At 44.7% G+C, this 16321-nt stretch overlaps 1 protein-coding gene across 1 annotated transcript; it reads left to right on the top strand.

Annotated features, from left to right (window-relative positions):
• The first annotated feature begins 1534 nt into the window (after positions 1 to 1534).
• Positions 1535 to 3674, top strand: LOC101783814 (probable LRR receptor-like serine/threonine-protein kinase At3g47570). Its single transcript, XM_022825359.1, has 3 exons — positions 1535 to 1889; positions 2009 to 2980; positions 3268 to 3674. Exons 2-3 carry the CDS (start codon positions 2260 to 2262, stop codon positions 3642 to 3644), a joined length of 1098 nt encoding a protein of 365 aa, XP_022681094.1. The 5' UTR covers positions 1535 to 1889; positions 2009 to 2259; the 3' UTR covers positions 3645 to 3674.
• The last annotated feature ends 12647 nt before the right edge of the window (positions 3675 to 16321 follow it).

Below are 16321 nucleotides of genomic sequence, written 5' to 3'. Positions count from 1 at the left end.
AAGTCTTGTTGAGTATTAGTATACTCAGCCTTGCTTGCGGCTACCTTTTTCAGGTTTGCTGTTGTTTTGGGTGCTAGTCTTACTTGGCCTACCCAGCTCCCCTCAGGTTGGACAGTTGAGTGGGATCCCTCCTCGGACAGCGGGGATAGGGATCATTGATGTCATGATCGGCTTCGTCATGATACCGTGTATCGACGTTTAGCTTCCGCATATTTTACTTCTTCGTTGTTTGAAACCTTGCAAATTCTGTTTGAATTTCGAAAACTCTAATGTAATAAAATGTTGAACTATGTTAATATGATGGGAATGTTGTAATCTCTGTAACCACTCACCTTCATGTGAGCAATGCTTCTCGATCCTGAATAAGTGGTTTATCGGATGAAAACCGACGGACGACCAAGTTAACTTGCTTAAAGTACACGATCGCGTGTCAGGCGACTTAAGCGCATTTTAATCAGGTTAATTTAGGGCGGTTTTGCCACATCTCGCATGCAAGCTTTACCATAAAACAGGGGGCATGTGTTTGATGTCAAGATTGGCAGATCTGGACAATCTGAACCAGTTTCCTCAACAGTCAGATCGGTTGGACCAAAGTCCTCAGAATGCAAATTGGAATTCACCCTTGTGTAGCTCTCGTTATGTAGATCAAAATACATATGTAGAACGTCTGATTTGGAGTTCGGATGAGAGAGTTATGATCTCGGGAAGTTTGCACTCAGAAAAACTGGTCAGACCAGTTTGACAGGGTGGTTAGACCGGTTTGGTCTGTGTAGTCCGAGTTAGGAGTTATATTTTGATACGAGATTTATCAGTTTTTCAACTTTTAACGAAGCAAGATCTCCTCATCCTATAAATATAAAGGGCCATGGCCGATTGACGGTATCCAATCGATCACAAGTCAATCTATCTTTTATCATTTTACCTTTTATCTTTTTACTTTCCAATCCCATGTGTTGTTTTTCTCCTGTATTCATGGTATGTAGCTTGCCGAGCTTAAGGCAACCTAAGGTGCACCTGTCCTGAAAGTGTCCGTCCCGAATGGACGTTGTTGGTTTCTTCACTCGGCTTATCGACAAAACCGGTCTAACCGGCGTGACCAACCTGTGCAAGAGAAGCAGCAAGGAGCCCCTCCGCACGCACGTTCGCTGCACGTTCGAGTGTTTTTCGTGTGTTGGCCTAAAGATTTGCGTCGACAGCACCGATGACCAAAATATGCTCTTAAGACGGCAATCCTGCGATGGATCAGGGCGTTCTCGATTCGCTCCGGCGACGGCCTCCTCGTGGTCCCTTCCGCCCAATCGATTCGTTCATTCGGGCTGTCGTGCGGGTGTGATGACGTAGTTGGCGTCCTGCGGAGGCGGTTGCAAGCTTCGTCGATTGCGGCGGCGGCTTCCTCGCCGTGTCGCGTGCCTCCGCCGCTGAATTCAGTCCGGTGAAAGTCGCTGCGAATGGGGAAGAGGGGCGCGCAGCCGAGGATGAACGGCCTGCTCGCAGCTCTTGCCCGACACCGCGTCATGTCATCAAGAACCGATCGAGGTGAGAGGTCAAACCCTATCCCGTCCCGATAATTCAGTGCATTTTGTTTTGTGCGGTGATGCGTTCGAGGGTGTAGGGTGAACGTGCCGCGGCTTCCACAGATTGATTGTCTGTTCGTCATGAAAGCCTGATCGTCAGAACTCGGCACTTTACTAACACCTGTATAAGCATTTTGCAAACGATGCTGATAGATTGAATTTCATAATTTGGTGGCTTGATCAGTAAGCCAATAAAAGGTTGCCTGCTCCCCATACATAGATGTATGAAAGCCATGCACAAATGTGTGTTTTGCCGCTTTACCTTCAGATCAAATCCAATCGTAGTGCTATTTTGCACTAGTTACCACCAACTAGGTAATTACTACTATACCTTTGCTTCCACATACTGCCATAGTGTCATGTTGTTTTTTGCTGGAATTATACATGCTATTCTGAAAACCACACACTCTAACCCAGTTGTCGCTGACTTGAAGGGTCAATTCAACTTTGACTAGGCAATCTAACGGGCCTCTTAGTGCTTGATCTTTCATACAATAATTTATCTGGAACTATCCATGAAGTCCTTGGGAGCTTGAGAGGTTTTCTTCCCTGAATCATTGGGGTATTTCTCAATTCGACCACGATCTTAATCACTGGGAATGATGGCCTGTGTGGTGGTATATCTCAACTAAAATTGCCACCTTGCTCCAACCACACCTCCGAGAAGCCACATCAGAAACTTGCCATGATAGTCTCCTTTTGCAGTGCATTTGCTTTTGTCACATTTGTGTGCGCTCTGTCTTTGTTTTACCATAAGAGCCGAAAAACGAAAGCAAACCTGCAAAGGTCAGTCATCGATGAGCAACATATGAGGGTTTCCTGTGCTGAATTGGCCAGTGCAACAAATGATTTCTCGTCCAACGACCTCATCAGAGAAGGGGGCTTTGGTACAGTCCACAAAGGAACAATGAGAGGCAATCGTCAGCATGTAGTTGTCGCTGTTAAGGTTCTCAACCTCATGCAACGCGGCGCAAGGCAAAGTTTTATTGCAGAATGCGAGACTTTAAGATGTGTTCGACATCGAAACCTTGTGAAGATCTTAAAGGTCTGCTCCAGTATTGATTTTCAGGGCTGTGACTTCAAGGCTCTTGTATATGAGTTTCTACCAAATGGGAATTTGGACCAACGGCTGCACAAACAAAGCATGGAAGATGGCGAACAAAAGGCATTAGATCTCATTGCAAGGCTAAGTATTGCAATCGATGTGGCAGCCTCACTGGATTATCTACACGAATATAAGCCAACACCAATTATTCACTGTGATCTTAAGTCAAGCAATGTTCTCCTGGACAATGATATGGTTGCTCATGTTGGAGATTTTGGGCTTGCGAGGTTTCTGCATCGAGACACTGAGAAATCAAGTGGGTGGGCATCAATGAGAGGATCAATTGGCTATGCAGCTCCAGGTGTGCTTCTATTTTCTAACTTTATCCTCTTCTAATATACTTCATCTTCAATCAGAATTTAAGACTTCAATGGTGTGTAACTCACTCTGATATGCACTGCTGAAGGAAACTCAATTTTCAAGATTTTTTTTTTGGTTGGGGGGGGGGGGGGGGGGGGGTAACTCTGTAAACATACATGAAATTAGATTAACTACAGCATAGTGCTTTGGAAGAAAAGATTATAGGTAATCATTGCATCAGGCTTTCAGCATATCTAAACTAGAGGTCCTGATTTAAGAGAAACTCAGTTTTGTTGGTTTCAGATTATGGGCTGGGCAACGAAGTCACCACCCATGGCGATGTGTATAGCTATGGAATTTTGTTGCTGGAGATGTTCACAGGAAAAGGCCAACTGATAGTGAGTTTGGAGAAGCCAGACAGACTGAGTACTATTGCGGACAAAAGGCTACTAACAGAAACAAAAGATGGCGAAGCAACAGGCAGCTTGAACTCCAGCAGCAGTAGAGATATGAGAATTGCTAGCGTCACTTGCATTCTTGATGTTGGGATTTGCTGTTCAGAGGAGATGCCAACAGATCGTCTGCCAATTGGAGAAGCTCTGAAAAATTTGCAAACAATTAAGGACAAGTTTCTCAAGCACCTCTGCAGTGAAGGAGCATCATAAGGCCGCTGAAGTTGCTTCGGGTAAAAAAAATACAAAAGCTGCCGAAGCGTTCCCAAAATTTTGAAGTGCATGTTGTCTTCATAAAGCAACACAACTGGTCTTGTGCCAAGCAAGTTCAAACTTCATAGCAGTATTCAGGGCTTCAGGCGCTGGTACTGGTTGCAAGCTTGCAACATCATCAGCAGGCTGGATTGTCCGTACTAGTTGACTAGTTGTGGTTGAGGTGTGTGTACTTCTGGTTTCTTCTTAGATTTTTGAGATTTGTGATGTCACAGCAAGAAAAGCAAAGCAAAACGTAGCGATCCCTGCATTATCTACCCATCTTATCTTCCCTCTTCCATGCACCAGACCTGCACCCCAACCTGAATGTGTTGAGTTCCTGGAGCCCGAATACTGACGCAATCACGCAATGCTGTAATACCAGTGAACAAAATGTGCTCATAAGATGGCAATGCTGAAATGGATTCATGGATCGCGGCGTTCTCGATTCGCAAAGAAACTGTCGCCGATCGAAACGATCCAAAGCATGGAAAGGAGACTAGCTGTAAGCACAGCAGGAGCCTCTCTGCTTTGATCAGTAACCTGCTCCTGCTCCTGCTCTGCATACCGGCATAGTGCGGCCTCAGCTCCTCCTCCATCCAGCCCGGCGTGGCGGCGTTCTACTTCCGCAGGGCCCTGTCCCTGAGATTCTCACCCGTGCCCTCACCCGCGCCTTCATCGCGCGCAGCTTCGACACGGCGCGCGCCGGCGGTGTCAACTGTCAAGCTCCTAGGGAACGTTCTCGCAATCGTTCCGTCAGTCACAACTCACCAGTTCACCACCGAGGGGACAAGCTCAAGATCTGGGGCCTCGGCAATGGCGTCGCTTGTCATGTTGGCACGCAGCGGCGCCCTATTTGGAGTTCGCGGGCGTCGAGCTCCATGGCCGCCGCCGCCGAGCCGATCCCTCCTCCTTGCTCATCTGCTCCCTTCACTTTCCAGTCTAGTCGGTCCGGGGATGGATTCGGGCCTTCGGAGAGTTCGGTCGGAGCACGGCCGTGGCGGCGGCGAGCCGGCGATACAGGCTTTTAGCAGAAAGACTTCCTTAATCGGATCGCGACCCGATAATTTCCAAAAAGAAATCCCTTTGTATTTACATCGAACCCCCTAATTATTTGCATTTACACCCCTAAATTGGATCGCGACTAATAATAGCGATCCGATTATTTTCATTTAGACCCCTAAATTGGATCGCGATTAATACTCGCGATCCGATTATTTTCATTTACCCCCCTAAACGGGATTATGATTTTCCAAAATAACCCCTCCGTACCTGCGCGCTTTCTCCCTCGTGGCTTCCCGTCCATCTCCGGCGAGGCGGCGACGGCCCCCTCGGGGTCCCTTCCGCCCGATCGATTTGTTGATTCGGAGCGGCCGTGCGGGTGTGAAGATGTCGACGGCCGCCTGCGTAGGCGGTTGCAAAAATTGTCGCTCGCGGTGGCTCCCTCGCAATGTCGCGTGCCTCCTGCCGGTCGCTGAATTCAGTCCAACGAAAGTTGCCGCAAGTGGGGAAGAGGGGTGCGCTGCCAAGGATTAGCGGCACGGGACAAACCGGTAGTGTCCGCTCCCATCTCCATCGCCTCTTGCCCGACACTGCGACATTTGCATCAAGCGCCAATCGAGGTGAGATGCCAAACCCTATCCCGACTATATAATTCAGTGTGCATTTTGTATTGTGCGGTGATGCATTCAAGGGCGTAGGCTGAAGTGAAGGTGCAGCGGCTTCCACAAATTGGGTGGCTGTGCCACATTGTTTAATTGCTCGCCGCGGGATGGGGCTATGGGAACGTGTCGGATTGATGAGGAAACGCCAAGAATCTGAGATTTACTGCCTTGAGCTGAACTTAGCAATAGCTTACAGCATCCATTGGTGGTGTTTGGCTATCCTTCAAGGTCATTGGACAAAGCCTTCGGTCATGGCAGTTAGCCTGATCGTCAGAACTGGGCATTTTGCAATTCCAGTCTGACTAACACATGGAACAGGCATTTAGACTGCTTGCCGGAAGTTCACAGCTGACAAAAAATTAATATCCGCGCTTTAGTCCGCCATCTGAGTACACTCCTACAATAGTACCAAAGGATTGCCTCCACACCATCACTTAGCAAACTTGAATCCAAAAACTAGGAAGGATGGTGGAAAGCTAGACAAATGGTTGCCGCATATGCTTGGCTTTATAGGAAGCATACCTTTCATGTGGCTTGATTATGCTCGATACAGCTGAAGAATTGATTCTATCCAGCTTTTGTTCCCAGCTACTTTAAGCTTATGGTAGCCGAGGTGACAACTTCCTCTGCTTTGCTGAAACTATTTTTTGACGTGGCATGATAATGTTGGATAGCTGAAGGGCAGATTCTTCTGTTATCATCTCATCGACAATTACACCTTTATATGATTGTGGGAACGGCGACCTTTTCATGGTAATATCAAATATCAAAGAAAAAAAATTTGCTGCGCATTGAGAATTTTGTTTCTTGCAAGATGCAAACGATGCTGCCAGATTGAATTTCAGAACTCGGTGGCTTGATCAGTAAGCCCAAGAAAGGCTGCCAGCTCCCCAAATGTAGGAAAGCCAAGCTCAAGTGTGTGTTTTGCAGCTTTACCTTTAGATAAAATCCAATTGCAACGGCCATTTTGCACCAGTTACCACCAACTTGCTGTAATTATTGTACCTTTGCTTCTAACATACTGCCATAGTGCCATGTTGCTTTCTGCTGGAATTATACATGCTATTCTGAGAACCACAACGTCTAGCCCAGTTGTCACTGACTGACTTACCACTACTCGCGTCATCTGCATCATCCTGTTTTGCTCGAAACGATTAGAACAGTAGAATGGCTGCTGTTGCTGAATCGGTTTGGCATGTGCTGCTACGACATAGCTCCACATTCTCTCTTTCCTAGTGCCCAGCTTTATTTTATTGTGCAAAGTGGGGTGCAGCAAGTGGGATCTGCCCTTTTCCACCTCATTGCAACAAAGCCATGGAAAGATTGAACTTGGTAGCCCTCGTCCATGCTTTTCCAGCTAAGCGATGATTTAACTATTCCATACTCCCCATGGATCTGATCACTACTTTAGTACTTTTCATCCTTACGGTACTATGATGCTATCCATTTATCCCCTACCCTATACAAACTATCAAGATTGTTCCACGTTTATGTCTGCATGAAAATGTCGGACATTCTTGACATTTTATTCAAACTCGACTAGATTCTTGTGTTTTATAGGATATCTTGGAGTGTATTATGTTGATTTCATATGGGACAGATAACAGATAACAGATTCATCATAGCTTCTGTGTTTGATCTTTTTTGAATTCGTAAAATTCTAACTGTCAACCTTAATATTCTATTACATTAAGAATAAAGTCATGCATTTGTGATTTGGACTGAGACTATTTGAGATTACCTTTTTCTGCAAAACTTCTGAGTACTTAAAGCAGACAGCTTATGCGCTGATACTCTCTATCTGAAGTGTCTGTTTCTCATATTGGGACCAAATGGATTCATGTAAAATACATTTAATTTATGACAATTACAATGTCGTGATCTGTCAAGAAAAAAAAAGGGAAAAACTGCATTTCTGTAAAGTAGCGTGATGAATAAATCGGTCATTTGTTGCATGCATGTATTTACAACCATAATATTTTCCTTGTTGCAGCTCTAATGAGGAATCCAGGAGAAGAACAGCCGCTTTGGCAGACTTTAAAGAGCAAGTGGGTTAGATTTATCTGATGCAAGCCTGAAATCTACAGAACAAAGATGCACCGATGGGGTTAGTTTACTTTGTTGATGTCAAGGATAGTTCACTTTGTTCTTAACCATGAAAGCACAAAATCGTGAATGATCCGATCCTTATTAATGGGACTCATACTTTTGGAAAAACAAGATGGGATGATGATCCTTTGCCTCATGTTCTTGTTGTCCCTGATATTTTCTCCAACCAATCTTCCATTAACTTATTTGATTACATGTCTCCACATGATATGACAAGGCAAAATAAATCCTCATGATATGACATTGGAAAAATAAAATAAAGGGAATAATGGTCATCTGTATAGGAACTCCTAATTTCATTCTGTCATTGTTGGACCACGAAATTACAGCTATAATCGATTCTATTTTAGTCTGAACTCTGAAATAAATGGAATTTTCAGCACTTGACTTAGGCGCACCTTTATTCGTTTTGAGAAATATAATCTATACTCAGAGCTATGCGTTCTCGATAAGATCTATATGTGAGGAAACAGAACAAAAGGGCAAAATGGTATGGATGGAATACGAGAAATAGATGATGGATTGAAAAAGATGTCCGCACACCGACACATGATGCATTTGATATCACCCAGCTGGATTCACATTTTTTTTTGGGGTTAGTTTTTCCCAGCAATTAGCCCATGTGTTTGTTATCGACTTTAGCATTCTGTTATAGTTCCATTCACTTCATTTTCTTTGGCATGCTGATAGAGTTCTCTTTTCCACTCTGTTTGCACCTTGTATGGCATTGTTCACCAGAATCTTAAATGCAATCAGTACTGATGCTTATTTGCGTTTTACAGAGTACATGAAAACATTGAGCATCATTTGATAGTCTTCTGCCGTTCACCCTTCCAAAATCAAAAGCACCCGAAATTAGGTGGTCTTAACCTTTCAAATGAATGGAGCCACACATCGTCCTTGATCCTTGATCCGCATGTCCCCAGTTTTTTCTGTCGTCATCTTCATTTCCTGTAGCTGGTCACACTGCTGCCCCCACTGAGTGACAATGATTCGTGTTCATGCCATCCAAAAGAAAATAAATACACTGCCTATTAAATCAGTTCGGCCTTGACGATCTGGTCCATTACATTAAATTACCTTTCCTTATGGGCTTGTTGCCTACTTCTATGTACTCATCAATTGTTTGTTGTCCTGACTGCTGAAGATAATTTGGCTCCTACCATCAGTTGCTTCATTCAGGCGTGACCATTAGATGCAACATGAGGATATGAACAGTCGAGTGTATGCTTGCGCCCAGACCTGAATAGACAAGGTTAAACTTGGACCTCAAATGAAGTTGGGTTAGGTGAGCAGGCTCTCATGTGGTTGCACCAATACAGAGCGATTAGCGACTTATCATGACAAAAGTAAGGAAAGGTGTCTGAATCAGGAGAAGTAAATCTGAAGAAAGTTGATCTGGCGGACTGGCCGCCGTTGTCTTAGTTTACTTGAAGCGACAAGGGAATCAGATTGATGTGAGAACGATTTCAAGATCCTCAGTCACTATACCTGCGGATGCTTTGATAGAAATGGACGTTCTTTGGTCTTTTGGAGCTTTAGTTTTCATGTAAGTTTGTCCTGTGTAGACAGTAAAATATTTTTATGCCAATAGTTATGTTATGTGGTCTTTGTTTTCTTGAATTCTGTGGATGCCTGAATCGCGTCATGAGAAAATTCTTCATTTTCTAGTGATTTTGACTGCCAAAAGCTCAATCTCAAAACTAAGAACCAAAATACTTATGTGCAATTGATTAAGATGTTTGGTTGGTAGTAGAAGATTTTTTTAATTTTAACCTTTTTTTAAATATTTTTTTAAAAACCTATTCCCAACTTAATTTGCACGGGGTGACCCTTTTGCCCGCGCCAACGCTCGTGGCGCGGCAGGAAGCCTCTGCCACGCCACCTGCACTGGCGCGACAGAGGGATCCACCGTGGCATGGCGCGGGAGGCCGGGCCAGCGCGACACTGACACAGGGAGCTTGCCGCGCCAGCCCGCTTGGCGCGTCAAGATTGCCGCGCCAACCATACGGGCGCTTGCTTGCTTCCCTCATCCTTTTCCCTTCCTTTCTTCTTCCTCCAGTAACCCCGAGCCCGATCGACTTCCTCGCCGCCGGCCGCCGCCACCCCCCAATCCCCCCAATTCCGGCGATTTCCTTTCTTCTTCCTCCAGTAACCCCGAGCCCGATCGACTTCCTCGCCGCCGGCCGCCGCCACCCCCCAATTCCGGCGATTTCGGTTAGGGAAACTAGTTAGAATTGTTCACCGCTTCGTTTGGAAGGTATCCCCACCTTTTTCCTTGTTTTACCGTTCTGTTTGGTAGATCGGAGAATGTTTAGGTGACCTAGGGTTAGGTTGTTGATTTGAATTTTTTTTTGAAATGCAATGTTGTTATGTGTTAGATGATACTTAGTTCATACGCACTAGACTTTCTGCCCACGATATTGACGTGTAGAATTTGTTGCATGCTTCGATTTAGTTAGATATTTATGCAATTGTGTAGTGTACGTGGCATTGGTAGGTTTAATTTTGCAATATGTCCAATTGATGTCTATAGTTGGTATGGTAAAGTTGATGGATTACGTGTCTAAAGTTTATTTGTGTATTAGTTTTTGATCACTTGATGTGTAGGTGAGATGACGTCGTCCGGGTGTGAATACAAGCGGCGTATGTGGTACGTGCATTACGTGGGCGAGTCGAATGCGGATTCTCCCGTACCTCCTGCCCTTCCGATACCTCTTTGTAGATGTGGCGTGCAAGCTGAGGTGAAACAATCAAGGCACTCAAAGACAGCTGGAAGAGCCTTCTATATGTGCAAGTGGATGTTTGATCCAATGCCTGCCGTGCCTTGTGATTTCGTTCAGTGGATAGATGGACCCGGCAAATATGATCCTAAGATCCGCCTATTCCCATACGATAGCACAAAGCTTAAACCATACCATCAGTTTAGGTGTTGGGTTCCTACTCTACCAAACCTAGCTTAGAATGATCGAGGAGGAGAAGCATGAGGCTGCTTGTAGGTGTGTGAGGGATCCTCCCATGTGCAAGTGTGGAGTTGCTGTTAAGCTTATGCGTCCTAACTTAGGGGTTCCACCTAAGTTCACTCAATTCTTTTGATGCTCGCTAACGACCCATGTAAGTTTAGTAGGAGAATGTTAGTATGATGTATAGCAAGCAGTGTTAGTTTTTTAAAATGCACCGTTTAATCTTGTCACCGGTTTTATGCAGGATGGGTGGCCGCTATATGATTTCAATGAGTATAACTATGGGCCTAAGCCGATGTGGCCAACGGATGAGCAAGTGCGGGAGTTCGAGTGTGGAAAGGCACCATGGCCATGTGTGTCCTGTCCTAGTCGTAGATGCAAGTGTGGTATATTGGCAACAAAAGGTGTGGTGCCTTCTAAGCTTGGATATGGTTCGTTCTGTGGCAATGCACATGGCGATTACTGGGTGAGTAACTATTCATCTCTTTTTTTTATGTTTATCCCATTACATGTGAAATGTGTATCCATTGTTTCAAATTTGTAACATTATGAATATCTTGTTATAGGAGGGAAGGACATGTGATTGGGAAGACTTTTCTGGTCGTCGTGATTTATTGTTAAAGTTGGATCGTATATCGGAACCATGGAAGTCAAGATAAACACAAGAACTGATAGAAAAGATTAGGAAGGAGTATGGTGTGCCTAAACCTGACAATGACTTGTTTTGGGAGAAAATATACCAAGACATGGTTCAGGAGACTGGAGTGAAGCCCGAAGGACTTTATGCGAAGGAAACTATTATTAAGTATTGGAGATAGAATATAACCAAGTATCCACGCCCTCTAACTGAAGATGAGAAGAGAGAAAATAGGAGGAAGTTGCAGGAGGAGAGGGAGTTGGAGAAACAAAGGTTGAGGGAGAAGAGAGATCGCTTAGGTTTTGTGGTTGATCTGATTGCAAAATACCCTAAGTGTTCAAGGGAAGAATATTTGCAGCAGGCTAGGGCAAGGAAAAGAAAGATTGAAATGGAAAAGTTACAAGAAAGAGCGGAAGAGGCGCAAATGGAGGCGATGAAGGTATTTGTTGCCAATTTACCTGTTGGTAAGGTTAATTTGGATAAGAAAGGGAAGGGAGTTGTTATTGCGAGGGATGATGATGATGAGTTACTATGTGAGGTGACTCTGACTAGATGAACATTTTCATTCAGTTGGTTCATGTTTCTCTTTAGTTGTGAAAACTATGTTCATTTTTTAGAGAGCTATGTTTATTGTGGAAAACTATATTTATTGTGAGAAATATTTATGAGAAACATGTATTATGTATTATGTTATTTGCATTGAGTGTGCGTGCGTGGTCGTGGTCAATGTTTGCATGTGAGTGTGCAGCTTTATCTCCTATATCATGGTCCCCATGCCCTGCTGCTACCGCGTCAAGCCCACTACCCAGCCCAGTGGCTCAACTACATGCTAGATCACATTAATGTAGCTAAGATCCACGTGAACACACACATAAAAAGGGATAGAGAACAAGAGGGTACAGTATGCAATCAACATCGATCGTACCATCTATTGATGGTAATACAAATCTAAGTACTTGCACTCTCTAATCCATGTGTGTAAGCCATTCTTCTGATCCAAGACCCGCAGCTAGCCCAACCTAGTGGCTCAACTGCATGCTAGATTATATTAATGTAGCCAGGATCTAGGTGAACACACACATAAAAAGAGATAGAGGACAAGAGGGTACGGCATGCAATAAAAAAGGGATAGAGGACAAGACGGCACAGTGCACCAACCTTTTAGTAGGTGAGAGCTCTACCGCACCACTCTGGCTGGTGCTGTAGTACAATATTGCCGTGCCAGGCTGGCTGGTGCGTCAGAGCCGAGCTGCCGCGCACAACGCACCAACCTTTTAGCACATCAGAGCTCTACCACGCTAACTAGCCTAGCGCGGCAGTACAATATTGTCGTGCCAGCTAGCCTGGCACGGCAAAGCTGAGCTGCCGCGCATAGCGCACCAACCTTTCAGCAGGTTAGAGCTCTGCCGCGCCACTTTGGCTGGCGTGGCAGTACAATGTTGCTGCGCCAGCCGCCTGGCACAGCAGAGCTAAGCTGCCGCGCATAGTGCACCAACCTTTCAGTAGGTCAGATATCTACCGCGCCACTCTGGCTGGCGCGGCAGTATTGAGCTCTTCGCCATCAGACTGGTTCTCGCGCTTCGACAACGATTTTCCGACTTATCCACATCAAAATCGTCAGTTCCATAATCTACTGAAAGCCTCCCTTGCGACTCGTCCATGTCGCCTCTCTAATGCTTCTTCTGCCTCCTACCTACTCTGTTTCTCTTCAAATTGGGGTTTGGGACATACTCTAGCCCTTCATATAACGGCCATTGTGACGGATCTAGGTAAGGTTCAAAGCTTGATTCCTAAATTCTAATGGTGTGCTCCTAGAGTACAAGGGTGACATGTATAAGGGGCTCTCATTGTTAATACCTCTTACATTACAAGTTGTAATAAAGTGTGAACATGGAAGGTGCAACAATTGAGTAACATTGCAGGTGCACAAAACTTCATTGAGATACACTCTATAGTGTCGGCCTCCATGGCTCTCACCCTAACGTTAGTAGTACCGGAACCTCTTATAGAATATACCATTCTTTCTGGCATGTACGGTTCTGGTAATTGGTTAACGGACCTAAGCTCAACCTCTTATATATGTTCATCTGCAACCTTCCCAGTCCGATGACCTTCATTCAACAATTCACATGCCTTTTACTATCTATCCACAAAGTAGGCGCTGCATTTTTCGAAGGAGTATTCAATAATTCCGGATACGGGCCTACTTCAGATGCCTTTGAAAATAACGTTTAGGGATTCCGAGTAGTTCCTGGTCATAATACCCCAATGCACCCCTCCCTCATAGAAAGCCTGCGCCCATTTGTCCTTATCCTCCATTTCACCCTTCAACCATTTTTTTCATCATCGTTCAAGTCCTTCACTAGATATTCTAACATCTCATAAATTCTGTCTCCGTATCTACCATGCATAAAGTCTTCAATTTTCCAATCACATTCTTGTTCCTTTGTCGACGCCACATGTTGGCGGCAAAGTGCCTCATGCACCACCTATGCACGAGCGGTGGAAACCCATCCATGTGGTCGTTCGCACAATTTAGGAGCCCATGGTGCCTATCGAGATCATACATACTTGCCGTGACGATCCAAGTACGTGTCGCTGAACGAGTTTCATGAATCATGACCAACTGTCGTTGTTCTCACTCTCGGTAAAGGCAAAAGCTAGAGGCACAAGCTGCTATTTTGGATCTACTGCAACTGCCATCAGTAGTGTACCCTTATATTTCCTTATCAAGAATGTACCGTCCATAAGTATCACAGGACGACAATGTTGAAATGACACACTACATTGATGGAAACACCAAAATACCCTGTGGAGCACGTGCTTCAAAACACCATTGTCAGACTGCATCATGCCGCATGAGTCAGTGAACCATTTAACCCTAGGATTGTAGTAGGCCATAGCTATGAGTACCCTAGGAACCATGCCATAGGACTCCTTCAAGTCCCCCATAGCAGGACAATGGCATGTTGCTTCGTCCACCATACCTTTGAATACTTGACACGGTATCCACTAAAAGCGAATATGGACTCCACGAGGGATGACACCAATATCTCGTTGTCTTTATGGATAATGCCTAGGATACGCCGCCCAAGGTACTTTGTTGTGCACTGGGCATGCACTCACTTCGGCAGTGAAGAACGACAAGTATGCGGTTGCACAATATTTGAAAAATCCTCCATTGTCCGATGCTTGTAATTAGCCGAGACCATACACGCCAAAGGCATCCTTGCTTACACATGACATCGTACCTTATGTTCTTGTCAGAGTGAACTACGCTGAAAGGCCTATGTAACCTCACTGCGTAGTCAGCTAAGAAAAACTTGAGCTTCTCGAGACTTTTAAACTTCATTCCCTTCTTAATTACTGCACTCTCACTAAAGGGTATCCCTTCGAAATTCACCATACTATATTCACATATGGCTTTGTGGACCATACTTATATCCTTATCATTGGGAACGGATGGCAGTTCAACATCACATTCTTTCAACAACTGCAACTCGTTATGGGTGTAAGAAAAACATTCGTTCATACGAACAATGGCTTCTACATCATGCACGGTTGTAGTGTTGACCTGCGGTCCATCCTCCTTAGATTGTGACTTCTCGTTCTCATTTTCAGGCCCATCACTCTAAGATTGTGACTCCTCCTCTTCCTCGACATATTCTACCCTATCATCCTCGAATTCACCATCTTCGAAACCCATAAATATGTCATCATCATCTATATTTGCTTCATCCCGCTCAAAAGTATCATTGGGAAAATCATCATTCGCAATGGCCAAGCCAAAATCAGATTGTGTTTCACCTAAACCGTGCTGCAAAATTTCTAACTCTTGGGTAGTATTACGATTCACTACCGGCACTTCATCTCTCAAGGCAACATTTGGACTACGCATACGAAAAATTTCAACTAGCACCTCCAAACATGCAACATTGGATTGCTGAACTATGTCCTTATATTGCTTCCAATTTGAATCGGATGCCAAGTTCATAAGAACATAATGAGCTCTACCTTTCCCACAATCAAAACGGCCTCTAAATGTAATCTCATCCATTCTACATCCATATTTTCTCATTGCACGGTCAACTAAATCTTTAAAAGTTGGAGGAGCATCAATCAATTCCACTACCTCATTCATATTCCCAAATTCCCCATTCTTTTTCACAATACCACCATCAAACATACGAACCAAACAATCCATCTACAAAATACAATCACTTTACCATAAAAACTTATTACGAAATAAACATATTGGACATATTAATTGGACATATTGCAAAATAAAACCTACCAATACCATGTTCACTACACAATTGCATGAATATCTAACTAAATCGAAGCATGCAACAAGTTCTACACGTCAATATCGTGGGTACATGTCAAATCTAGTGCGTATGAATTAAGCATCATCTAACACATAACAATATTGCATTTCATCAAAATTTTAAATCAACAACCTAACCCTAGTTCACCTAAACATCCTTCGATCTACCAAATGGAACAATAAAATAAGGGAAAAAGTTGGGGGATACCTTCCAAACGAAGTGGTGGTCGATTCCCACTACTTTGCCCAATCAAAATCACCGAATTTGGGGGGATTCAGGGGTGGCGGCGGCTAGCGGCGTGTGCTTGGGGTCGGGCTCAGGTGTTTCTGGAGGAGGAAGGAAGGAAGGAGGGAGCCAGCGCGTGGTTCATACGCGGGCGTTGCCGCGCAGGCGAGTTGGCGTGGCAAGCCTGACGCGCCAGGTGGGCTGGCTTGCCCACGTCAATGCCACGCTAGCCGCCCTCCCGCGCCGCGCCATGCTGGCACCCTTTGCTGCGCCACGAGCACTGGCGCAGGCAAAAGGTCATCAAATTTAGTTGGGGATGGATTTTTTTTAAAAAATATTTTTAAAAAAGGTTAAAAATAAAAAAAATCTTGGTAGTACAACCTTAGTCATCGGGCTCCAAATTAGTTACACCATTTTGACTACCTGCCAAGTGCCAACTTGAAGTGTGCCATGGTTAGTTTCAGTCACCTCTGCCAAGTGACAAAATATTGAATGACTCTGTTTGCTCAATGTGAGTGAGTTAGGCATCACGCATCAGGCACCTACTGCATTGGTACATGCGTACAGCTGCATCAGGGGAAGTAAGCATCCCAAATCACTCACTTCTACTTCTATCACCTTATCATCCTAACGCCCTCGTTCTCTTGTCTGCCAAAGGAGACAAAATAGGTAAAGGGGAGGCTGTGAACGACAGCAGCAGATCAAGAAGATC

Source organism: Setaria italica, chromosome I, assembly GCF_000263155.2.
Source record: "Setaria italica strain Yugu1 chromosome I, Setaria_italica_v2.0, whole genome shotgun sequence".
In the NCBI taxonomy this organism is placed as follows: Eukaryota; Viridiplantae; Streptophyta; class Magnoliopsida; order Poales; family Poaceae; genus Setaria; species Setaria italica.
Note: the sequence above shows the minus strand (reverse complement) of the source record. Positions and strands in the feature narration are given on the sequence as shown.

What these genes read in the sequence shown, in the direction of transcription:
- LOC101783814 (XM_022825359.1), top strand. Translation starts at nt 2,260, where the DNA reads ATGATAGTCTCCTTTTGCAGTGCATTTGCTTTTGTCACATTTGTGTGC. An exon ending in AATTGGCTATGCAGCTCCAG is followed by an intron (nt 2,981 to 3,267) that starts GTGTGCTTCTAT and finishes AGAGAAACTCAG; the next exon opens with TTTTGTTGGTTTCAGATTAT.